Source organism: Lutra lutra, chromosome 8 (genome assembly GCF_902655055.1).
Source record: "Lutra lutra chromosome 8, mLutLut1.2, whole genome shotgun sequence".
Lineage (NCBI taxonomy): Eukaryota > Metazoa > Chordata > Mammalia > Carnivora > Mustelidae > Lutra > Lutra lutra.
Window position 1 is genome coordinate 80,974,320 of NC_062285.1, and position 27,368 is coordinate 81,001,687.

At 36.1% G+C, this 27,368-nt stretch overlaps 1 protein-coding gene across 4 annotated transcripts in view; it reads right to left on the reverse strand.

The window, feature by feature from the left end:
• The window catches only part of LOC125107043 (pyridine nucleotide-disulfide oxidoreductase domain-containing protein 1), a 37,241-nt gene extending 10,291 nt beyond the window's left edge, over window positions 1-26,950 (reverse strand). For 2 of the 4 annotated variants that reach the window (XM_047741647.1, XM_047741646.1), the window contains exons 1-11: window positions 26,798-26,950; window positions 22,224-22,304; window positions 16,286-16,405; window positions 13,229-13,357; window positions 11,115-11,188; window positions 7,882-8,042; window positions 5,501-5,601; window positions 4,350-4,485; window positions 3,380-3,492; window positions 2,584-2,706; window positions 616-753 (exon numbers count right to left, since the gene is read on the reverse strand). In XM_047741647.1, coding sequence (XP_047597603.1) covers window positions 616-753; window positions 2,584-2,706; window positions 3,380-3,492; window positions 4,350-4,485; window positions 5,501-5,601; window positions 7,882-8,042; window positions 11,115-11,188; window positions 13,229-13,357; window positions 16,286-16,405; window positions 22,224-22,304; window positions 26,798-26,881 — 1,260 coding nt within the window. In that variant the 5' untranslated portion in view covers window positions 26,882-26,950. Of the gene's footprint in view, window positions 1-615; window positions 754-2,583; window positions 2,707-3,379; window positions 3,493-4,349; window positions 4,486-5,500; window positions 5,602-7,881; window positions 8,043-11,114; window positions 11,189-13,228; window positions 13,358-16,285; window positions 16,406-22,223; window positions 22,305-26,675; window positions 26,696-26,797 lie in introns of those variants that run through there. The other 2 variants (XM_047741649.1, XM_047741648.1) reach the window with 2 other exon arrangements.
• Between the last annotated feature and the right edge of the window lie 418 nt (window positions 26,951-27,368).

Here is a 27,368-nt window from a genome sequence, read left to right on the forward strand (position 1 = left end):
ATGTATATGTATGTATGTATATGTGAGTGTGTGTATATATATATATACACATATATATATGTATATATATATATTGTGTTGTTAACCTAGAATCTATTCACAAAAATTGGGGAGTGTCCCCAAAAAAAACATTTGAATGGCACTGCATTTATTGTATGGATGACACCACCCCACAGTCTCTGAACATTAAAAATATCTAATGAATTAACATATGTAGGATCCGGACTACATCAGCTTAGAGTCATGAAGAAAAACTTACTTCAGAGTAATGTGAAGAGTAAATAATATGCACGGCAAAGCACCTGGTTCATTCTTGATTATAACAGCTATTGGTTCTCCCCACAAAGAATGAATCTCAAAATGTACCAACAGGGAATAAGCCTAGAAGAGACTTTCCCCCCCTTATGGGTAAAACAGTATAGCACAGGAAGGTGGGTAATGAATAGGAATTAAGACCAGCGGTAGTAACAGGTACTGATTTCCAAGAAATGAGGAAATGAGAAGATGTGTCATTTTTTGTAAAATAATTATCTAATTTTCTCATCTGAGTAAGTATTTACATGGTTTTCGTTTTAAGACTTCAAGCAGGAAAAGGCACTGATTTGCTTATCTTACCTTATAGTTAAAAAATTTTGTTACATGAGCAAAAAGCTCAAAGCTGAAGTCCATGTCAATAGATTCTCCTAAACTAGCTGCAGCCATGCACTTCGCTGCATACCATCCCATCTGTCTAGCCTGGGTCCACAGCCTCATCTGAAAGAAAAAAATGTCATGAGAAAATTTTTCATTGTTCTTATTTAAAGATGCCTTACAAAATTCCTTAAAGGACTTCAACGTTGACAGTCCTTGAGACTGGCTAGATCTAGTGAGTTAGAGGACTAGTTGGATTGTCTTTGCTGTAGAAGCAGTCACCAATCCGTCCTAACTAAACCCGATTTTGCTATTTGATAATTCTATCCAAATTACTGCCTTTCAAATTAAAAGATGATACCAAATCTGTTTCAATAAACTATTACAAATAACTAAAACATTTCAGGGTATACCAGGTAAGAATACTACTAATTAACTAGTCTGCTTTTTCATAGTAAGTTTCATCATCAGCGTTAAGTAGAGACAATAGATGATCACTGAAGAATTCATTTCTTCTCCTAATCCTCAGATTTTGGTGCTACATAGTTAAGGCCTCCCATGCAGTTAAATTGATGTATTAGTTGGGTGTACAGCCTTAGGAAATCTTATCAGATTTCAACAACTGATGCTGGGAATTTTAAATTCTTCCCTTACATTATTTATTTATTCTTTACTGTATGTTTATTTCTACAAAGTTTTAGGAATCCCTGATACAACACTGGCTGTGAAAGTCAAGAGATTTAAATATCAACTCTTCTACATATTTATTAACAGCCTTAATTTCTTCAACTGAAACATAAATATATACCACCTATTCTCTGGCTATTAAGAGAATTAAATAAGCTAATGTAGGGTCCTGGATCATGTAAAACTGATTGGTATACCTATTTATTGCTTCTACAAATTAAAAGACAAGATCTATTAGATTCACTCAGAACGAGACACCTGTTTTGTTTTTGGATATTGCCTGTAGCAGAGTATGACACATAATAAGGATATAATTTACCCTAGAGGGTTTAAAGTGTTTAAAAAAAATCCCACAGACTGAAGACAGCTATGCCACAGAAGTCACAGAATGTAGGAAAAACTGAAAACAAGCTCGCACTTTCAAAACAGGCTGAAAGCACTCTTTCTATGACTTATCTCTGTAAAAACATGTAAGTATTGAAGGTGCCTCTCAGACTACATCTAGCCCTTCTGCTACTTCACACTCCATAGTTAATCTGAAGGAGTAAAATCTACCTGTGGTGCTGGTTTTTCACTGAGTGTTACCTGGTTCTTTTATCTGTAATGTCTACCTGCATCTCTACTCCTCCTAAGCCCTATGACTACAGTCTGAGTATCTTCCTGAAGGATTTCTGCTCCACTCTGAAGAGGCAGGCAGCACCATGATGGCAGGAGGACGTGGACATCCAGTTGGATGGAGTTGTTCGGCTGAGGAAGGCTGTTCAGTATAGGAAATTTTTTCAGTCACAATTCCCAGAGGGACAGAACTGGGTCATCAGGATCCCACAGGGTCATCATCTATATGGTTTATACCTCAGTATGTTATTTATTCATCTAAAGCTGCGCTGTCCAGTCTGGCAGCCACTAAATGTAATGTAAGTAAAATTAAAATTCAGTTCCTCAGTCACATTCAGCACATTTTAACGGCTCAACAGAGACATGTAGCTATTGAGTAGACACTATAAACATTGAATGTTTCTGTTGTCACAGAGTTCCACTGCACAGTGCTACTAAATGTATGAAGGTAAGACATCCCAGTGTGTTCCATATCTATTTAATAACTTGCCAAAAGAGAAACATTCTTTTAAAAGGTCACAGAAAACTCTAGGATAGCTTCCTACTTAAGTGGGAAAACCGGAAATTTGGATTTGCTGGTAGCGACTCCTTTACCGTCAGATGGAATCTGAAAAATCAGATACAAAGGTGTGATGATGGATGCCAGCTTACCTGCTGCCACACTCGGCTGGGCCGCCAGGATGCAGTGCAGATGTCACCAGCGGCGTAGACATCAGAGAGAGATGTGTGCATATAAGCATCCACCTTCAGGCCACCATCTTCTCCTAGAGCAAACTAAATGAGGTTCCTGATAAGTATACATGGGAGGAAAAATGAAAGATGTCTTTTTTGTTCTAAAGTAAAAGACCAAGTCAAATTTTTATACCTCGGTATGCCGTCTTTAGTGAGAGAGTAAAAAACAGCTGCAAAGTTTAGATAACAGCTGAATTATTAGGGAATCAAAATCCTACTAGGATAGACCTACTCAAAAATTCTTAAAACTTTCAACATCAAGAACACTCAGTAACCATAGTTACTACCCCACTTGTAATTACAATATTCTTCAGTTTTGCGAGCTTCGAATGCTAAAAGGCAGTTTCTCTAAAAGAATCATTTGTAAGAATTCATAGGTGTTCATCTCATCAACCTTTAGACAAATGAACTGTGCATTATGTCCCACTTATGAGGACACTGATGCTGGGATGTTTACCACTTAAGGATTTTAGGTAGGCAATATGAAATACTACAAATAAAACATGACTGTACACTAAACTTAGCTTCCTTAAGTTACAGTTTTACACTAAAACAATGAACACTGATTTATACTTGAATAGAAATTGAGAAATAGAAAATGAGAATTAGAAACAGAAATGAGAATAGAAATAGAAATTGAGAAATAGAAAATGAGAATTAGAAATCTCATACTACTTTAAAAATACTCATAGCAGGACAAAAAATTTCACCTTACATTGTTGCCACAGAGGAAGGGTTCTGTATTTGGTGTAACTCCTGTAGCACTGACAATGAAATCACAGCCGTATATCTTTTCATTAGTCAATTCCACATATACAGGCCATACCTCTTTAAAACAAACAGAAAAAAACCACCTTCATTCTCAAATGTTATCACCACCAGCTGTCATTAGCATGTGAATATGTAATGCCTAGAATAAAGAGTGAAAGAAAAAGGCAGGAGAGGACTTTAAAACATACCCCTTAATAACTTTATAAGGCATATTTGCTTAAACAATTATAATGCAGTCAGCACTGTCTTCTTGTTTTGAGTATATTTACAAAATTATGGCATTCTAAACATCTTTCCTTCAAATTTAGACTACTTCCAACAAAATGATTCTAAGCCAATAACCATTTTCTAAATTCTTTAAAACTATTAAGCTATTATACTCCACTAAGAGTTTAGTCCAAATTCTCACTTTGCAACGTTTTCCCTTATTACTCATATTCAAACTCTAACACTACCTTTTCCCATGGAAATATACAAAGAATTCAAAAACTGGAATATTTCATATGCCAGTCTAGCTGAGTTTATTTCTTCAAATGGTGGTAGTTCTCACAGGAAGTGTGGAATAGGGATTAGATCTGTTTCTTAATCCCAAATTTATAGATTTTTCAATCTGTTTGATTTGGGGGAAGTCATTTCACCTCTGAGAGCATAAAGCCTTTGTTAGTTTATATTTGTTTTGATCTGTAATTGACTCAAAGAGTTGTGGCTATAGCATCATGAACCCCATGTAAAATTATTAGGAAGCTTGAAGACTTAAGTAATGAAAATAAAATGACTTACATTATTAATTAATGGTTTCATTTTTACTTTTTATATTTAAATTTCATATAGAAATTGAAGTTTTTAATATAGTAAGATTAAGTAAGGTTTCATCCTTTTAAATTACTGGTATTTTTTCTTATTTTATTACTTACCATTATCGGTTGTGATTGACTGATTAGAATGGTCTCTAGGAAAAGGCAAGGACTTTTTCTTAGAAATTCTAAATTCCTCCTGAAGGAAGATTTTCTTTACTTCACACATAGTTTCAATGTGAATCTTATGAGAAAACTAAAATAACAAATTCCAAAAAAATGACTTAGGTTATTCGTAATTTTAAAAAATTACAATATACTTGCAGAAACATATAGAAAAAATAATTAATCTTACAGTATAAAGGAAAACACACTGGATGCCCCAAATTAAAAAGCCTCTCAATTTCTATGCATGAAGGGAGTGAGCAGAAATCCATTCAGAACTTAAGAGAACAACTAGTTGCACTGGCAGGGGATGCGTTTAAGTATAAATGATAATTACAAATATAGTGTTTAAAAATTACAACTGCTAGAGACTATAAAAGCCTCTTGAGGGCAGGTCCCTGCCAACTTACTGTAACATCCAGAACGTTAGTAAAGTGCCAAGTATAAAGGAGATAATGTTTACTGAACCAAACTGCTGAAGTTCTCAGGTTAAAAATACTATTAATCTTTGGATCTGAAGATGCAGGAAGAAATGATTTTATATAATTTCTATCACAAAAATTAGATAAGCTATGAAGCCAGCTCCCCTCCAAACTACCCAAGGCTGTAAAGAAATCATACACAGTGATGAGGACTCCACAGATACTTCTTACAGTATTTAAATATCACAGCCTTTTTAAACTATTTAAAAACAAATATCTAATAAATAAAATGAATAAAAACAAGTCATCTGCTTATCCAATTAGGATGTTAAATATGTATTTTATTTAGAATTCATCAAATAATCTTTAAGATACTATAATGCATGTGAAGTGACTTGAGAAAAGATTAATTTAAAAATAGGACAGTTATAGTCACTGTTGTCTGGGTCTGGAAATCTGTCTGCCTGGGGAACTAAAAAGAAGGGCACGAATCAGTTTTAGATGAATGAAATACTTGTCTTTGGTAAGGAATTGGACCAATTGCCATTGGTCCTGTCTGTCCTAGCACTTTGGATTTTAAGTAAAGTGACCCAGCAGTTGTTTGACGTATTTGTGACCAGTTTTTAACGAATAGTTTAAAACTTAAAATTGTATCTTAGGTTTAATTCGTATATGAACACCTACCTCTTTTGTACCTTTAAGATTCAAGCCTTCATGCCAATCAGGTCCCAAAGCACTGCCCATATTGCCAGCACCAGCTGTGGTTTGTGTTTCCTTTTTCCTTCCTGAAGAGATAAACTCAACTCAAAATTCAAATGATCTAAAAACTGCCAGGCAGAGAAGTATGCTTTGTATTCTCAAGCTTTTAGGAAATGTTATAATTTTCATATGTACATATATACAGCATGACTAAACTAAGATATCTGTATGGATTATTTTATTATCTTAATATTTTATGATGTATGGATTATCTTAATATTTTGTGATATAGAGCTATAAAACGGATAATCTTTTGATCAAGTGTTGAGTTTAAACACAATGTGTTTTGGGGATGTTATATATACATCCCCAAATGTATGTTAAAGTGAAGGGTAAGAGATCTGATAAAAGGTTGATATCTAAAATATATAAAGAACTCCTACAACTTGGTAACAAAAATACAATCAAAATAAAAAATGGGCAGAGGACCCGAAAAGACATGTTTCCAAAGACAGCTGGCTAACGGGGACGTGACAAGATGCTCAGTATCATTAATCAGAGAAGTACAAATCAAAATCACAATGAGGTATCACCTTACAGTTATAGAATGGCTAGAATCAAAAAAAGAAGAAATAACAAGTCTTGGCAAAGATAAGGAGAAACAAGATCCCTCATGCAGTGGTGGTGGGAATGCAAATTGCTACAGCCACTGTATAAAAACAGTATGGAGTTCCCTCAAAAAATTAAAAATAGAATTACCCAAAAACCCCCCAAATTACTGTATGATCCAATAATTCCACTACTGGCTATTTACCCCAGGAAAAGAAAAACACTAATTCAAAAAGATGTATCAAGCCCTATGTTAACTACAGCATTAGTTACAACAAACAAGATATGGAAGCAATCCTGTGTCCATCGGCTGATGAATGGATAAAGATGTGGGGGTATGTATGCAATGGAATATTACTCAGCCATTAAAAAGTATGAGATCTTGCCATGTGCAACAACATGGATGGACCTAGAGGATATAATGCTAAGTGAAATAAGTCAAAGACAGATGCCATATGATTTCATTCATATGTGGAATTTAAAAAACAAATGAGACAAAAATCAGACTCTTACATACAGAGAACTTGTGTTTGCCAGAGGATGGAGGTATGGGTGAAATAAAGGGGATTAAAAGTACACCTTAAAAGTACACCTATCATGAGGAGCGCGGAGTAATATACAAAACTGTTGAATCATTTTATTGTACACCTGAAACTAATATGACACTATATTCAGTATTTCAGTAACACTATATATAAATAACTATATACTCAGTTATTTCAGTAACACTATACTTCAGTAAAATTGTTTTAAAATAAACACATGCAAGTTAAACTAGGGAAAGTATTTTAAAACAACAAAATAAATAAAGCAATAGGCTCAGATATAGTGCCACAGGGAGACACTGGTAACACAGGCAAAACAGGTGAACAGTAGTAAGTAGTATGAACTTCCAGTTACAAATAAGTCACAGGGCAATAAAGTACAGCACAGGAAATACAGTCAGTGGTACTGTAGTAAGTTTGTATAGTGACAAGAGTAACTAAACCTACTGACGTGACATGTCATAATGTATAAAAATACTGAATCACGGGGCACCTGGGTGGCTCAGTGGGTTAAGCCTTTGCTTTCGGCTCGGGTCATGATCCCAACGTCCTGGGATCAAGGCCCGCATTGGGTTCTCTGCTCAGCAGGGAGCCTGCTTCCTCCTCTCTCTCTGCCTGTCTCTCTGCCTACTTGTTGCGATCTATGTCTGTCAAATAAATAAATAAATAAATAAAATCTTTAAGAAAAAAAAACTAGGTTTGTATTTTTTTTTGTTTTTTTCCTAAAGATTTATTTACATGCACGTGCACGTGCAAGAGCAAGCATGCAAGCATAAACACAAGCTGGGGGGAAGGGGAAAGGGGAGAGGGAGAGGGAGAAGCAGACTCCCCACTGAGCAGGGAGCCCCACGCAAGGCTCCACCCCAGGACCCTGAGATCATGACCTGAGCTGAAGGCAGGCGTTTAACCAACTGAGCCACCTAGGCATCCCTATATTTCTTTTTTAATTCACTGCATGTTTTGGTAAAATTACCTTAGGTCATGTCCAGTTGTACCATCTGTTTGCAAAGATGCAGATAGGCTGGTTCATTTACTTCACCTTAAATTTCTAGTTTTAATTATACATATTTGTCATTTAAAAAATCCTGGAAAATCTAAGTCATGTAAGATACAGAAATGATACTATCTATATTTCTTGTAGACTTTTCCTATATGGCTAAAAAGCTAAAAACAGTTTCATCTGTGAATTAATGAACAAGATGCTGTATTTACCTTCAGTTGTATATCTGGTCCTTTTATGTGCAATTCTGCCCTCTGCTTTTTCAGCAGTGAGCTTTGAAGTCAAGAATTCAGCTGCTCCTGCATCGAAGAAAGTATTCCCAATAGCTTTATCTTTAATGGCCCAAATGACTTCACACCCTTCAATTTCATACCTAAAAGGAATATTAAAGTTACTCAGAGCAATTCTGAAAGTCTGAGTAGAAATCTCATTTGCAAATAATTATCTCTGAAGGCAAAAGTAAAGAAAGTACTTTAACTGAGCAAGAATGATTATAAGGATGAATGGAATACTCTTTCAGGATAAAAAGAGTTGAAGTAGAACAAGTAATAAAAGAAATTTAACCAGTTTACTGAAAGAACATAAAAACTAACAAACATATGTAACTGAGTATCAGGTGAAATTTCATTACAGTGAACATCATTCTAAGTGGTCAATTTCCCCAACACAGTTATTGTATGAATGTTCTCCAGGGTTCCATGAATGAACAGTGATTTTTTGACGTGGTTATAGTATAACCAATGATGGATAGATAGATGGATGGTATACAGTTAAAATACTGAGAATACCTCACTTCTTTGGTAACAAGTAATTTGTGTACTCAAAGTGCAACATTATGGAAGGAGATAGGAAAAGGAGAGCATTAGAGTTATCAACTAAAATTTTAACTCTGTTGTAAAGAAACCACTACTCTCTAGTCTTCTCCCTTTGTCTCAGAAACTTCCAAGCCATCCAGCCAAAGAAAGATCGGCTCACAGAAAATCAAGGAAGAAAGGAACAGCCGTGGTGTACATGGGCCATCACCATTCATGAGATGGCCAGGGCTCCTGCACATTGCTGTTTTATCTCTAGGTCTGGTCACCCAGAATGTGGTTTGCTTAGTATTCATCTCACCAAGTCCCTGAAGTCCATTAGGTTTTTCTTCTGTTAATACTTGTTTTGGTATAACTGATAAACTGGGACAATCCTAGACAAACAGGATATATGGTCATCCTAACTGTACTAGGATTTTATTTGAACCGGTAGTGGTACTAAGAGTATCATGTGTTAAGAACTATTAATGCTGACTTATGGTCAAAGTATCACCATCTTTATGTCACAGTCGCTATAACATAACACATGGACTTTTCAAGCTAATCAGTAAAGAGATGATACAAAAAATAAGGTTTAATACATCTCACTTCACGTCATCTGATGTTCATGCTTTCTGACAATATGGTAAAAGATCCTCCTGCACCATCTAATGAGCCTTTATTATGTGTTCATAAATTCCTGCTTCGTATGGCAGAAAAAAACATTTACAGTTACTAAATTTCACATTCTTTGGAGAATATTCTATATGCTGCTCAGGTCATACAGGATTGCTGATAAGCAGAAAGAAGAATATACAAACATTCAGTAATAAATTTTATATCAATATACATATAGGCACATAGTTACTATGAAATTCTTTAGCTTTCACAAATTAGAAATTCCTCTACCATTTTGTAAAAACTTTAAAGTAATATAATAGTACAATGCATATCAGTATAGCTTAAAATACTGATGCTTGACTAGTAAGCCAGAGTAATAAGTAACCATGAGAACTCCTGTATGTGCCCCACCTGATAGGACACCCTGTATTCCCCTTAGCCTATGAGCTATACCCTCAGCAAGATACATCACCACAGAGGTATCCTCACACAATAGCAGAAATACTTTCATTTTTAAGACCACCCTTAAAAAAAACAGTGAAGTATGGTTTTGTGAAAGTATTAAAAAAAAAAAAGGTTTTGAAAAGCAAAGGATTAACCTATACTAGTAAAGAAGAAAAGTACACTGAAGAAAATGAGCATTTGCCTTGGGGGATCATGAGGGCTACTGAAGAGCAGAAAGGGTTTGTGTGCATGATTTCTCATCATGACATGATGAACACCTGATCATCAGAGGACCTAAGCTGAGATAACAGCATTATATGTGGCCTTTCCTTAGGAGTTTTATCAAATTACATAGTCTATCTCCAACCTAAAGAAAATGAGGAACAGGATTAAATGTTGTAAGACTACAAACATTTCTGAATACAGGAAAATTTTCCAATGTAAAGAATAATAATATTAAGCTATACTTTCAGTAATCGTTAGTGGAGAAAATTTGTCAGGTGCCTCCTCCCTCCTCTTCGTCCTGTTTGGTTTTGACTCTCTAGTTTTTCTGTTTGTTTTTCTCTGCAGTTCTCATTAGTGCCACAAACTTCATCATTTCAATAATAACTGCCACTCTTAGTACTCAGGCAATTGAGGAACTCTTAAAAGCTTCCACTGGGATTCACCACCCTGTCAGAATAAGGAGCAAAAACCTAGTCCAACAGTTAGAATGGATAGGGCTTTGGCAAATTCCTCATTTTGATACAAATTTGTCCTGTTTGTAGTTGGACTCCACTTTCTGGCTGAAAATGTCCAGACAATTCCATGTCAGCCATCCATTGGAAGATAAAATTACAAAGAAAATCAATGTTCTGTAGACCATAGCAGGATATCGATTCCTCAATGTTTTCTGAACCTGAAATATCATCTTAAAATAGTATTTTAATTTATGTGTTCAATGTTTTCCGACTTCCAAAAAACCAAGAGCTGGGAGTACCATATATCTTGAACTAGTGAGTCATGGGCCACTCAGGTAACCATATAAATGAGTGAAGCAAAATGGGTATAAATAGTTAAGTGGTGGGGACTGTTATTAGAAATCTCTAAAAGTGTGCACATTCAAATTGTTGTTCAAGACAGTACATGCTTACCAAAAATACCTATGGGCCACATTTCTCCAGTCACCTGTGTGTCACCCCTTGAGACAGAAAACATTCCCTAAACTCATGTTGTGCAATGATATCACTGCAACTATGAACTCCATGAAAGCTAAAAATACAAAGTGGATATTTTCCTTGAAAATATATGAAAAACAATTACATTTATCTTTGAGTTTCAGAATACCAAGATGTTTCTAGTCTGCCAATAATCACACGAATCACAGAGCAGTGTTTAAATAGTATTTAGGGGACCTGGGTGGCTCAGTGGGTTAAAGCCTCTGCCTTCGGCTCAGGTCATGATCCCAGGGTCTTGGGATCGAGCCCTGCATCGGGCTCTCTGCTCAGCAGGGAGCCTGCTTCCCTTCCTCTCTCCCTACTTGAGATCTCTGTCAAATAAACAAATAAAAAAAACCTTAAAAAAAAAAGTATTTAAAAATACATACTTACACCAGTTCAAGTGCAATGCCGCCATTCCCTATGATCATTATTCTTTTAGCTTTAGTAAGCTGTTTCTGAAATTCCTGTATTGAAAAGTACACAGTGTTCTGTAAGTAGTGGGCAAAACTTGAAGCAAGAGGCTTCACTGATAATATTCTGAAAATATAGGAATTTTATCTGATTTACACAGGAACAAAATAAATATCACTTGCCCACTCTGCCGGGACGCAATATTACAATACTTTGTAATATTACAAATATTTTGTTTCATCCAGGCTGTCTTCAAAGCAGTGCCTCTGCTGATTTCCCTTGCCTTTCAAGTCATTACATTTCAAGTCATTACATTACATTACAGTCATTACATAGTTCAGAATTCCAGCAAAGCAGTACAACCTATAGTTTATCATCACATTCCTGACTCCTTGATCAAATCAGTTTACTAACAAGAACTGATCTATATCTTACATATAGGGTTATTCCTTTTCACCTAGTCCTTCAGCTGACGCTTTCCCTGGAGTCAGTCAACACTCAAAACTTGCATGAATAAGCAGTGCAACAGTTTGGTGGTTAAGAGTCTCTGGCTCTAGGAGTTAGTAACTGCCCGCAATTAGTAACTTAGACAAGTTGCTTAACCCCTCTGCCCCTCTGGTTCTTCAACTACAAAGGGAAACAAGAAGTGACTCTATCTCATTTGGCCTCTGCAAGCATTAAGATAATATAAATAATGCTGTTAGGGGTAGGCACAATAATGTCTAACATTTATCAGAAAAAAATTTTTGCTCTTATTATTATGAGACAACTAATTGATGCCTCTACCACCTTCCTCCTCTGTCCCCTAAAAAGGATCACAATGACCATAAGGACGCCATGGTCATTTTTATGGCACTTTCAAAAGTAGAATAGTCCCACTGCTTCACAGTGACATCTGAATAACCAAATTCCTCTTCCTACTATGTCAAGTTCTACTAAATCCTATTTCTATTAAATTCATCCAAAACTTTATTGTAATAATCAATAAAAAACTACTGAAGCTGACTTGTTTAAAATGCTACAAGAAAAAAAAAAGAGTTAATTTTAGTTTGTCCTTCACTGAGGGCAATAAGTAATTTAAGAAAAATCTGTTAAAAACAATGGACATGGAGATAAATGGTATGAGTTTAAATTGTACTTCTGATAGACTTAATAACTGCTTTAGCACAGATAAAAACTTAATTTCTCCACCAGAGTTTCGTATTTGTAAAATGGGAGTAATACTGTTACACAGGATTATTATAAGCAGTTCATGTCTGCAGAGGGCCTCGCTGGAACATAGTTATGCACTCAATCTTTGATAATGGGAACCTGAAATGTTTATAATTAAATTATAATTAAGTTTTTCTAGTTTTCTCTAAATTCCTATTTAATTAAGAACAGGCTGAAAAAAATCAATTTTTAAGAATATAAAATGTTATCAAAAAATGTAAAATTTATCACCCTATGGGACAGAAGTAAAACAAGCTTGAGGTAAGACAGTATTATTATTGGAAACCAGGAAGAGCTTCTTGGCAAAAGGGTCAGTGAACTCTGGAAGCCCTTAAATCCACTACCAGAAAAAGTTGTATAAGGTTCCACAGAGTTTCACATTATTGGGATAGTTTACTATGGTTCCTGAGTACAACAAACCAAATGATTTTTTCAGTTCAGGGATTCTGTCATGATTCTGTACCATAAAGATCTTCTCAATATTAATTTCTTTGCTAAGGGGTAAGTTCAGTAAGTTTAGGAAATGGTTTACCTTTTTGGAAGAAGATCATTACATTATTTAGATTACAAATCACATATTCCCAAACTACAGTAATGTATGTGTGTATAAGTTATAACCTTCAGCTTAGTTGTTATACCTGGGATACAATGCACAATGGAAAGAACACAGAACATCAGCATGAACTAAAAAAACAAAAATTATCAACCAAAGCTAAACTGAAACTGGCAATAACATAACTATTTTCTGGTTTATGGATCCTAAAACAAACCTCTTCTATAATTTAAGAATTAACACTTTAAGGAGAATACTTTGATTCAAATATAGAAAAGCCTAAGAAATATTCACGTTCCTTTCCTATGACCCAACCTAAGAATGTTACCTGAGCACTGTCTGTATCACGGATTCCTAATACATAAGGATTTCCTTCACATATCAACTTTGGCTTAGCTCCAGCGCACAGACAGAGTTTCTTATACACATGCTGACTGCCATCTCCTGTTACAATGCACTGTAAGAACATAGAGCAAAGAAGGAGAGAGAAGGAACATGTTCATCCATGGATACAACTTCACTTTAAATCAAAAATTCAATATGAGGAAAGCAAAAAATACATTAAGGCTGATTCTTGGTGGCACTGTTTTGTTACAGCAAATCAAAGTAAACAAATCAAAGTAAATGTGAGAATGCATTCTCCCATCGTCAGTCACCATCATTGTAGGGACATGAGCCATTCTGGGAATCTGGTGAAAACTAGTCTTTCTCCCCTAGGAAAAAAGGTATACTCACACCAGATTTTACATAAAAGTCATGATATTCAGTGGGGTACTGTTGACCTCAGATTAAAAATTAAACATTCAGAAATTTTAAAAATGAGCATTCTGATATTATGCCTGGGGTAGGCCTTAATGAATATTTCCAATCTCAGTGGAAATTACTCTAAGAAAGATGTAGTAATTCTAATGATATCATACCTTAATACCTGGTATGGGTACAGGGTGGGCACAGTGTGGTAGAAAAGGGTACATTATCTAAAAACATTAGAAATGCTAAAAAATAGTATTTATATATATTCTTAAGTACAAATAACAATCACTTTACCAGCAAACATGCTCTTTGGGGATATTTTCATATAAGTAAAAAATACGTTAACCTTAATTCCTAGCATGTACTGGCTTTAAAGTTATTTGTATTAATTTTTAATGACATCATTGAGTCTAAAAATACATGAGAGACTATGGACTCTGAAAAACAATCTGAGGGTTTTGAAGGGGCAGGGGGGTGGGAGGTTGGGTGAGCCCAGTGGTGGGTATTATGGAGGGCACATATTGCATGGAACACTGGGTGTGGTACATAAACAATTCTGGTACACTGAAAAGAAATTTTAAAAAATAAATAAATAAAAATACATATTTGAGATCCACTGTTTTTGTTCCTTAGTATTGAATGAAAACCTACATCTAAATAGTAGCCTTTAGAAAGCATATATCTGTAAGTACATATGACTATGAGAGATGCCAGACTTTGTCAGAGTGGTTTAGAGGTTAACACTGTGCCATGTGTTTGATTTATAAAACATGGCAACTCCTAACTGTAGCACTTGATACTCAAGGAGACATTTGTTACCTGTTGTAACTCTTCAGCTGCTTAACAAAAACAAAGCCAATAATTCCACACAGTATAACACACATAATTCTATAAAATCTTTCTGCAGATAATATGGTTAGAATTTTATCTAGCGAACATTAGTTATAGACTCTGACCAAATTTAAAAAATAATTTGGACTTAGCTACTAAAAAAACACACACAAGAACTCTTTTCATTGTTTACTGTTAAATTTTTGGAAGCAGATAAGACACATAATCTCTAATTCATTAAAGAATATAAAGGACAGATTAATACAGACATGATCTCATTTAGGACACTTCAAATGGTAATGGGAGGCACTTAGATTTACTCAAATGCCCAAATATAAATTACCTCAATTTATTTACACATCTGAGCACGCTTCTATTTGCAAATTAATTGACATGGATGTTATATATAATAGGTACTATGTAAATATTAGAAATTTATTCTGGTTTTGGGATTCAGATTTTTAATTTTTTTCCTCATAGAATTCAGTACTTATTTTTTTTTTCCTATCAAATTATTTGTGTTTTGAATGTATTATAAGTGTTTTTTCTCCTTAAGGGAGAGCTACTCTAGAGAAACAACTGCAAACTCTACTTCCCATCTTGCCTGAAGCTCATCTGAGGATACTGCTGATCATCCGACAATACCCCTTCCTGAGCCCACCTTAGTAAGTCCCATGTCCAATGGGTTACTGGGTCCTGCTGACTTTATAGTAGAAATCTCATTCATATCTGGGCCATTCTTCCCAACTTACACTATCCTGTCTTGGTTCAGGCCTTCTACCATTTTGGACTGCAACCACCTTCCGATTTGGCGGCTGGCCAACAGCCACTCCGCCCCACTTCCTCCTCAACACTGCTGTCAGATCTACCTTGCTAAAAGAGTATCCTATACAGTATCACCCTGCCTCAACCTAAAATCTCTTCATTTCTCCTTTGATTATCAAATAAATTTCTTGGCGTGATGTAAACAGCTCTTCACAGTCTTATTTCTTTGGCCTCATCTGCCAATCTTCTTTCCTTGTCCCCACCACAGTCTCTCTGACAGCGTCACTCTCCCACGTGCCCCCTTCCTTTTCTTTGGGCCTTTGAATAAGCCACCTCCTTTTCCTACAGTGCCCCTAATTAAGAACTCTTAATTTACCCACCTTTTAAACCCTGTTCAAATATTACTCCCTCTGTGAAGTACTCCCAAATCCCTAATATCAGAGCTTTGGTAAGATTTCAGTGACTGTGCTTTTCACGTTCCTATAGTTACAGGTGCGCATGTGTATATTCACTATGACACTGAACACTCCCTGGGCAGGTGTCCTACAATATTCCTGTTGTCTCCCAGCACTTAACGGGATGCCCAGAACACAGCAGACACTGTATAAATGTTAATGCTCACGTAAAATGTAAAACCTAAAATGCTAAATCAAACTAATCATATAATCCCAATAACCCACAACAAGTATAAATTTTCCCAGTAATAATATAAACCAGTATCACTAAACTAGGGACCTTAGTGGTGGTGGTGGTGGTAGAGTCGGGGTCAAAAGAAAGCAGGCAAAAGCCTGTCAAGATTGAACAGGGGGTGTCATTAAGAAATAAATCCTCTTGGGCGCCTGGGTGGCTCAGCTGGTTAAGCAACTGCCTTCCGCTCAGGTCATGATCCTAGAGTACCAGGATCGAGTCCTGCACTGGGCTCCCAGCTCCACGGGGAGTCTGCTTCTCCTCTCTCATGCTCTCTCTCAAATAAATAAAATCTTAAAAAAAAAAGAGAGAGAGAAAGAAAGAAAGAAAAGGAAAGAAATCCTCTTACATGTTCTTTACTCTTCAGTTCCTTTACTCCAGATTCTATAATCTTAATGTTGGGAAAGCGATTTTCTAACATGGTTTTTGGTTGCTCTTCAACGTCAAACTCCTCCAATACTTTAGAAACCTGTAATAGATCATAAAGGTAAAAAAATGTATGTTTAAGAAATATTTCAAGAATTTATTTATTTTTAAAGATTTTTACTTATTTATTTGACAGAGATCACAAGTAGGCAGAGAGGCAGGCAGAGAGAGATGGGGAAGCAGGCTCCCTGCTGAGCAGAGAGCCCGATGTGGGGCTCGATCCCAGGACCCTGGGATCATGACCTGAGCTGAAGGCAGAGGCTTTAACCCACTGAGCCACCCAGGCGCCCCATATTTCAAGAATTTTAAATAATAAACCTTTGCATTTGTGTTTATATACTAGTTACTTCATATTCATAAAATGAAGTTGGCCAGTTGTACTATAAACAGTGTAAAGAGGACTAACTCCACATTTTAAGACTTGAACTCAAATATTGGTCCTACCACTCGGACAAGTCAGCCAGGTCACTGCGCCTTAGTCTCCTAGCCTGGAAAATGAGGGCTGACTCCAGTCACTTCTGCATACTTTGACCACACAGCTTATTGACCTCCTTATCCTTACTGTTTTCTCTGTCCATTAACTAGCTAACTTTATGGTGATTTAGCCTTTAGACTCTTTCCTGCTGTCCAAACCCATTAGCATCCTCTTGGACTCCCTTCTCTTCCTGTGCAGCCATAACTCTGTTGTAGATAATTTCATGTTTTGCCCAAAATTTTACTTCCTTGCTTTCTAATCTTTAACCATTAATTACCCTGAAAACCCCCAACAAAGACTGAACTACTGCTGCTTTTTCCAGTCCTATATACCTGGTCTGCTGTGGAAGGACCTGGCCTTGCAGACCGGCATTTGACCTCAGCTGCTCCCTAAATACTACTGGGAAATCCTATAACATGGCCCTAGCAGTTCTCAAACCATTTAGTCTCAAGACCCCTTTACACACTTACAGATAACTGAGGACCCCAAAGAACTTTTGTCCATGTGAGTTAAGCTCAGTGATATCTGTTACCTTAGATATGAAAAATGAGAAAAATGTAAAATATTCAATTCAATTAGAAGCATAACCAATACATGTTAAAGAGAATATCATTTCAATAAAAAAATAACAATTTTTCCAAAAGAAATTAAGAAGAATGGCATTTTTCACATTTTTGCAAATATCTTTAATGTCTGGTCTTAACAGAAGATCTGCTTTTCCATTTAAATTATTACAATATATTAATTTGGTTGAAGTATACGCAGCCTTTTCAGAACTGTATATTCTTCTTTGATGTTACACTAAAACTCAATAAGCACATTTTCTTAAAGATTAGTTGCAATGTAGAATTTGTACCATATCAAAGAATTTTTCATCCTCTCTAACTGTGAAATCCGCTGGTCTATCCTGCACTTGGAATGGATCTCGTAACATCACATTCGTCATGTGGACAATAGTGGTTCCCTAAGTTATGGAGATCTTCCCAATGTTAACATATTTTATATCACTACAGTATCAAAAGATCACATTACTATCACCAACAATCTCATTAGGAAAGGCTTTAAGTACCATGAGACTCACAGTTAGGAAATGAGTTTTCCAAAATTCTAATTCTGGCTGGAAAGCTCTAATTTTGTCCTATTGGCAACAAATACTGTCGCTTGTTTTCCTTGAAGTGACAGACTCACTTCATTCATTTTCCAAATATGAATTACTATAGTGTGTCGGTTGTTCTTTCAAGTAAAGCTGGTGTCCATGAAAGAGAAATTAGTTCCTCTCACAACTCAGCAACTGCACATCTGCTTTTCCTTGAGACAATACTACTCCTTGCATAGAACAAGTGCTTTACGCATGCAGCCCATTTCATCATACAGAGTATGAAAAAGATGTACACTTAAAGCCAGGATTTAATAAAACTAACATTTTTTACTGGCTCTAATTTATTTAACTGGGTGTGTGGCAGTGAAGAATATAATGACCTCTAATCCAGTTTAGCCACTGTTACTCTTATACTGTTGGTGTTTAAGCATCAACATAGTGAGAAGAGTAACATCTAAGTAACATCTTCCATCCCTAAGTAATTTTCCGAAAGTTCATTATTCTAATGTTTCCCAAACACATTACATTCTCTGCATTCCCAGCAAATCACCTTACCTCTAGGCTTAAAGGGACTACTAAGAACTCTTACTACTTCTTTCCCACCATCCATATAATTCTTGGCTATAGTCTGCCTTCCTTGACCCATTTCTACCGTTTTAATTGAATCCAGTAATCTGTGCTCTATATGCCATCGTGACTTACCTCCTCAGGACTTTTATTATGTATTCCTTGTTTTCCTTCATCTTCAGCCTTCCCTCTTCCCTACAGGCTTTTTTTGTTTGTTTATTTATTTTTTTTTAAGGTTTTATTTATTTATTTGAGAGAGATTGAGTGAGAAAGCATAAGAGGGTAGAAGGATAGAGGGAGAAGCAGACTCCCTGCTGAGCAGGGAGCCTGATGCGGACCTGATCCTGGGACTCCAGGATCATGACCTGAGCTGAAGGCAGTGGCCTAACCAACTGAGCCACCCAGGTGCCCTCTTCCCTACTGGCTTCTTAATCTCAACAGGTAAACATGCTAAAATGTTTTCCACCTTTAAAGATTAAAACTCAACGTAATGCTAGTTCTCATGTCCTCGATTTGCTGCCACTCTATCTTTTCTTTCTTCGCAGCTAAATGTCAAAAGAGAAAAGTTTATGTTTACTGTCATTTTAGTGTTAACCCCCTATTAACTTCTGAAGATAGTGTAAACTGTCTCAAAGTCACCAATGATTTACTAGAAAGGGGCACTTCTGAGTCCTTGTCTTTCCTGACTATTCCCCTGGATCTGACAACTTTGACTGCTTTTTTTTAACAAAGATTTTATTTATTTGCCAGAAAGAGAATGAGAGCAAGCAAGCACAAGCAGGGGGAGAAACAGGCTCCCCACTGAGCAAGGAGCCTGATGCCGGACTTGATCCCATAATCCCGGGATCATGACCTGAGCCAAAGGTAGATGCTTAACTGACTGAGCCACCCAGGTTGTCTTGTGACCACTCCTCTTAAACTTTTGTTTTCTGTGGATTCAAGGGATACCCCTCTTTCATAGTTCTCCTCTTCAGTCTAGACTAATAAGGGTGGCCATTTTCAGGTCTTCCTTTCTCTCTGATCTTCTTTAAATGTCAGTGTTCCACAGGGCACTGCTGCTGGGTTCTCTCACTGTATGTATTCTTCCTGGGAGATTGCTCCCCATGCCTATGGCTTAGCTGACACCGAGACTATGATGAATACTAAATTTCTATCTCCAATTCAGCATTCTCGCCTGCTGAAGATGCTCCAAAAGTTTGGCAACATCTAAATTTTGATAAAATACAATTCCGTACCATAGCATACAACCCCATCATGGTCTGGCCCCTGGCTACTGGTTCGACCTCACACTTCACACTCCAGCAGCACTGAATTGGTACCTGTTAGAGTGTATTACATAGCAATATACTTTATGCACCTTGGCAAATGCCTGCCTCCATTCAACCTCTTACAAACATAGGAAAAGCTACTATTCTTACAGTCTCAGTTTCAATGCACTCTTCTATGTAAAGACTTTCTGGATTCTTAAAGCCAGGCTTTGGCACTCATTCATAATATATTTATAAAAATAATTATGCATATATTGTAGTATGACCTCAGTTTTTTTTTTTTTTTGCCACTATCAGTATAATTACCATACTGTATGATAACTATGTCTTACAGATTTGTTACCCCAATAGAGAGGAATTATTCCGAGAAAGTGCTACTCATTAACCATGAGGACTATGGAGCCAAAGGGCCTGTATTCAAAACCTATCTATACATATCTCAGAAACTTACCCAACTTCACTGTGACTCATATACCTCATCTGTAAGTGGGGATAATATACGAACCTACTTCACAGAGTTACTTAAGGATTAAATTAATACATTTAAAACATTTAGATGAGTGTCTGGTACACAGTAAATACTCCATAAGTAATGTGAGTTATTATTAGTAAAAATTAGTGTTTTCTCCTTTAGAAATTACACAAGCCACAAAAACATGTTCTTTAACATTAAACAAATAATTCCTGATAAAACAAAATGTGCCTCCTTACTGTTCTCTGAATCTCACACTATCCCACCACTACTGCTATCCCCTGACTCCAGAGATAACCATTAGTGACTTTTCGGTATAAGCTCTTTCAATCTCTGTATTCTGGGTACCTAGCACACTGGTTGATATATAAGTGTTTGATAAATGATAAAAAGGATGCAAGTTCCTACTTCTTAATATTACAAATAACTAACACTTGCATAATATTTGTTATTCTAATACGCTTTCACATATATTAGTATATCTTAAACTCCCAACCTATACAACTTTAATACTTCTTAAGCAAGGAAGATATTATTACCTTACTATTACAAGTGAAGCAACTGAGATACAGATTTGCCAAGGCTACATAGCCAGTAAATAAATTAGGTCTAGAACCCAAGATCGTTTTCCTTCTAGTGTACAAAATTTACAAAATAAGCAAAAATTGAACTCAAGTCTTACAACTGTGGAATAGTTACCCCAAATTCAGTCTTCTGGAAAAACACTTATAAGACCCAGCTATATATCTTTCTCTTATGTACGTGCTCTAAGCCTATAATTGAATGCACATTTTTTTTCTTTTAAGAGATTAATAGCCATAATTTATTCTCTAGTTCTCCCAAGTCCATAAGTCCTTTGGCTATACCTAGGTAGTAAGATACCTTAAGTATCTCTAAGCAGATTGTAAACAAACAATATATTGTGCTTAATTACCCCTGGTCTTAACGGTTTACAACATGAGAAAGTTTTATTTTATTATCAGGATGTAAGGGAAAATTTGTATTAAAGACTATGGTAGTATTCTTCTCTGAGGTATGGAAACAAAAGACTTACTTAATTTTTTGCATAGGCATTATAACATAATTATAGCACAATATATGCATAATTTATAAATATGTAAATATACGTATATTAGGACATACATCAAAACTTTTTTTGATGTGAGGTACCACATCAAAAATGTTTAGAGCTAACTCTTCTATGATACTATTAACCAAATGATCTCAGACTCTCAATGTAATGTTATGATGTGTGTAATGTAAATTCATGGAACTACAAAGTGTTCTGAGATGCTTATTACACATCTGAAACATCTGCACATGTAAACTTGGCTGAGAAGCACTTTTCTGATTTGTAAACACGTACACTGTATATGTATGTATATATACAACTGCGTGTGTGTGTGTATATATATATATAAAATGATATCCAAATACATTTGTAATCACATTTGTATAACATTTTTCCTCAAAAACACTTTATTTAAAATTTTCTCAAAAGTAATTCTGAGTGGGAGGAAAAGATGGGAAGAAAATAAAGGACCAGAAATTCAACATCATTTGGGTGCTCTCGATATTCAATATATAATTCTAAACTTTGAGCTTTAATTTTAAAATGACTATCAAGGGGCGCCTGGGTGGCTCAGTGGGTTAAACCTCTGCCTTCGGCTCGGGTCATGATCTCAGGGTCCTGGGATCGAGCCCCACATCGGGCTCTCTGCTCAACAGGGAGCCTGCTTTCCTCTCTCTCTCTCTGCCTGCTGTTCTGCTTACTTGTGATCTCTCTCTGTCAAATAAATAAATAAAATGTTTTTTAAAAAAATAAATAAAAAAAACAAAAAAAAAATAAAAAAAATAAAATGACTATCAAAAGAATATTTGTCATTTTAAACATTTAAAAACTATAATTACACTAACTACTACGCAAGATACTGAAATTTAAAAACACTAATACTAAGAAAGTTATACAAAGGTTCTTACCTGCTTGAAATTTGTAACTGCTTTAATAACAGGAGAAGCTGTTACCAGGAGAATATCTTCTGATGGAAACTGAATAGCCAACTTATTAAAAAAAAAAAAAAAGTTGGGAGAAAATACATGATAAATAACTTTAGGTATTATTATATATACCATGGAGGGTGAGACAGGGATAATGCAATTTTAACAATGTTATTAATCTAGGAAACTATAAACTCATTTTTCCACACCTAAAGGTCTCCATTATTCTTATTTATGGGGCAGTGGTGAGTAATGTTCAACACTGATACTGATAAAACAAATAATACATTTATACTAAACACTAACAAAGCCTCCTGAACAAGAAAAATGATACAAAGATGTATTCCTTATTTACTTAAACTATCTTAATACCAATTCAAAGTTGTCATGCAGAGAATGAGAAGAAAATATTTTCCTAAATAACAGTTAAACCAACTTCTATTTAATTTTATTTTTTTATTAATTATTTTTATTAACATATAATGTATTATTTGCCCCAGGGTACAGGTCTGTGAATTGTCAGGCTTACACATTTTACTCAACTTCTATTTATTTTAAAATAATATTTTCATTTCCCCACAGTAGGATAATATTACAGCAAATCCTACTAATAAACACTCATAGAATCTTAGCCTGACTTTTCCCAAGTGCTTTGGCATTGCTATTCTGCCTCTTCCAAATGCCCAACCAGTATACACTCTGGGAAAACAAAACCATTTTAGTATTAGCTTCAACAGAATTTAGAGGTTTAACTTGCTAATTGTTTCATCATTTTCCTCTGGTTACAACCTCACTCTCTCTAAACTTGAAAGACTTTTCTTAAATCACACTCTGGTTCCTAAACTCTACCAATTTCTAGTTCTTTCCCTACTATACCATTAAAACTGAGTATGTTCGGGGGGTTAAGGGGGTAGGAGAAGAATAAATGTAACAAGATGGGATTGGGAGGGAGACAAACCATAAGTGACTCTTAATCTCACAAAACAAACTGAGGGTTGATGGGGGGAGGGGGGTTGGGAGAGGGGGGATGGGGTTATGGATATTGGGGAGGGTATGTGCTATGGTGAGTGCTGTGAAGTGTGTAAACCTGGCGATTCACAGACCTGTACCCCGGGGATAAAAATATATGTTTATAAAAAATAAAATTAAAAAAAAAACAAACAAAAAAACTGAGTATGTTCAACCAAAAAACTATAAGAATGAACAAATGAATTCAGTAAAATTTCAGTAAAAAAATACAAAACTGATACACAAAAAGTGGTCACGTTTCTATATGCTAATAACGAGCTATTGGAAAGAGAAATTAAGAAAACCATCCCATTTACAACTGAATAAAAAAGAATAGAATACCTAGGAATAAATTTAACCAAAGATGTGAAAGACCTACATTCTGAAAACCATAAGCCACTGACAGAAGAAAATTAGGAAGACATAAATAAATGGAAAGATCTATCATGCTCATGGATTTAATATTGTTAAAATGTCCACACTAACCCAAAGCAATCTACAGATTCAATGCAATCCCCATCAAAATATCAGTGGCATTTTTCACAGGATTGGAAGAAAGAATTCTAAAATTTGTATGGAACTGCAGAAGACCCCAAATAGCAAAGCAATCTTGAGAAAGAATAACAAAGCTGGAGGTATTATGCTACCTGATTTCAAACCCTACTACAAAGCTGTAGTGATCAAAATAGTATGGCACTGGCACACAGATCAGTGGAATGGCACAGAGAGCTAAGCCCACATATACGATGGTCAATTAATCTCTGATAAAGGAGGCATGTAACGGGGAAAAAAATTCTCTTCATAAACACTGTTGGGAAAACTGAACAGCTTACATGCCAAAGAATGAAACTGGACCACTATCTTATACCGTATACAAAAATAAACTCAAAATGGATTAAAGACATGAATATAAGACTCGAAACCACAAAACTCCTAGAAGAAAACATAAGCAATTAGCTCTTTGACACCAGGCTTAGGAATATTTTTTGAACCATTCACCTCAGGCAAGGTAAAACAAAAAGCTAAAAAGCTAAGACAAACAAACGAAATTAAATCAAACTAAAAAGCTTTTGCAGAAAAAAGGAAACCATCAACAAAACAGACAACCTACTGAATGGGAGATGATATTTGCTAGTCATATCCAACTGGGGTTAATATCCAAAATATAATAAAAAATTACACAACTTAATATAAAAAAATTTAAAAACGGGCAAAACTTGAAAAGACATTTTTTCCAAAGAAGACCTACAGATGGCCAATAAACACATGAAAACATGCTCAACATCACCAATCACCAGGAAAATGCAAATCAAAACCATAATGAGATAAACCTCAGAACTGTCTAATTGGCTATTATCAAAAAGATAAGAAATAATAAGTGTTGGTGAGGATGTGGAGAAAAGGGAACCATTGTACACTGTTGTTTGGAATGTAAAATGGTGCATCTCCCATGGAAAACAGTATGGAAGTTCCTCAAAAAATTAAAAACAGAACTACCATATGATTCAGCAATTCCACTTTTAGGTATTTAGGAGAAGAAAACTGAAACACCAGTTTAAAGAGATACATACATTTCTATGTTCACTGCAGCATTATTTACAATAGCCAAGATATGGAAGCAACCTAACTGCCCACTGATAGATGAATAAATAAAGATGTGGTATAAATATCAATGAAATATTATTCAGCTATAAGATAAAATAAATCTTGTCATTTGTGACAACATCAATGGGCCCACAGAGTAATTATGTTAAGTGAAATAAGTCAGAGAAAGACAAAATACAATATAATTTCACTTATTTGTGGAAACAAAAGAATAAAACAAAGCAAAACAGAACTCATAGATACAGGAAACAAACTGCTGACTGCCAGAGTGGAAAGGGGTTGGGGGTGGAGGGGAGTTGGGCAAAATGATTAGAGGAATTAAGAGGAACAAACTTCCAGTTATAAATATGTAAGTCAGAGGGATGTAATGTATACCATAAAGAATATAGTCAATAATATTGTGATAACTTTGTATAGTGATAGAGGGTAACTATGCCTATTGAGGTCATCATTTCATAATGTATGAAAATATCCAATCACTATGACATATACCTAAGACAATACTGTATGTCAATGATTCAATAAGGGGGAAAAAAGAACATCTTCAATTCACCTATACATCCTTAAACTTCACCAGATTCTTTTCAGTATCATCTCATTTGAACTTTCTATAATACTTGATAATATTACCCCTCTCTCCACCTTTCTTTTCTTTGTATATTCTGTAATTTATTTCCCCACTTTGTTTGCACTGGTACACCTGGCCCTCAAAATTTCTTTATACTACTAAATTCACCTTTCAATTGGCCTTCCAGTCACATTTTAACCAGCTGCCCCTGGCCCAAATGCATTGGAACAAACCACCTCTCACAATATTTCATTTGACCACATTAGGCCACTGTTCCAAATCATCTCACTACCTGCAACTTCTTGCTAAATTCTTAGCAAGACTTATATGCCCCTTTATGATCTGGTCTCTGCCAATCTTCCTGCCTTCATCTCTGGTCACCTCCTCCAAACACCATGTTCTTTAAGCTTTGCTGCTCTTAGGTAATGCCATACTTTTTCCACCTGAGATTATATCCTTGCCTCCCTTTGGACCCTCTGGTTTTTCTTGTCTATCTGGTGAACTTTTACTCAATTTTCCATACTAAGACAAAAGGCCACTCCCTCCCTGATTTACACCCTGCCAACTCCACAGGCACCCCTAAATTGGAACGATTTATTTACATGTCTTCCACTAGACTGTGAGTTCTAAAAAAGGAAGTAGCATGCTTTGTTTATATATAACTAATCAGCCCTTAGTACAATGCCTGGATCATAGGTGTTTACTTGGTGAAAAAAAAACGGAAAATTAAAAAAACCCTAAGAATTAAAAGTTTGCAAAAATCTCTTGAATTTCTTGCTCTACTTCTGTGACTTCAGTAATTGCTTATGTTTAGTTTATATCAACGGAACAGTCCTTTTTGGAATGTACACAGGTATACATTTTGTCTGATTATTCACTAAAATCAGAAAAGCAGTCCTAGCTACATTTAATCTATTGCTGGTTGTTTTACAAAACATAACTGGAGATGAAATCTCTTCCATCTTGTAGAGACTAGAAGCATAGTCTGAAAAAGTATAAGAGAAAACGTTAAGAGTTTATCAGTTATTTACGATGTACTAAGAATCTGGCATCTACCTGAAAGCTGAATTCAATCAGTTAATTAAGAAAAAGGGCTGAATTTTCTGACCAAGTACTTACTAATTTTAAGCCCTCTTGCAGCTCTGACATAACCAGGACCAGAATCTGGTTCAGTCATCTTTGGGGTCCCCTCCCAAAACCTTGCTCCCCACTCCTCCCTGAGCCCAGGGCGAAGCTTGAGAGGCTCTAACAACCTCGACCAGGGACCACCACGCAGTCTCTAACACCTGCAGCAAGAAGGAGTGCGGCGGGAGGGAAGCGGCCAACGAAGGACTCCGGGGTCGGGAATGTGGCGGGGCTCTGCGCGCCAGCCTACCTGCTCAGCACAGGTGACACCCGCGATACCACCGCCGACCACCACAAACTTCCCGGCCGTTGAGATAGGCCGGGCTGCCTCCATGCTCTCAGATTCTCACTGCCTTACCGACAACCAGTGGGCGACCCGGGGCCCTTGTACTCCGGGAGCGGAAGTCACACTGGGCCTCCACTTCCGGTGCCGGTGCCGAGCCTGAGACTGAGCTACGGGTGCCCGGCAGCTCATACTTAGTGTCCTTGAGTTTGCGGTTCGGACTGCGATTCCCAAATCCAAAGACGTTTCTCTGATTCCAGAGTTCTTTTACTGCCAGTCGCCTGGATGTGGTTTTTCCACATAGTTTGATAAGGAGAAGACACAGAACAAAATAAAAGAAGAGAAAGTAAAGAGGATGGGTCGCCAAGAGAAGCTCAGCAAATTCTCTAAACACAGACCAGAGTTCTCACAGGACAGAGCATTCTCAGAATAAGTGAACCGCCCCGGTTTTCACTATTCATTCTTAGGAGAAACTTGACATAGACTTAGCTTTTAAACTCTTATGTCACAGGCAGTATCATCCTTTCTTACCTTTCGC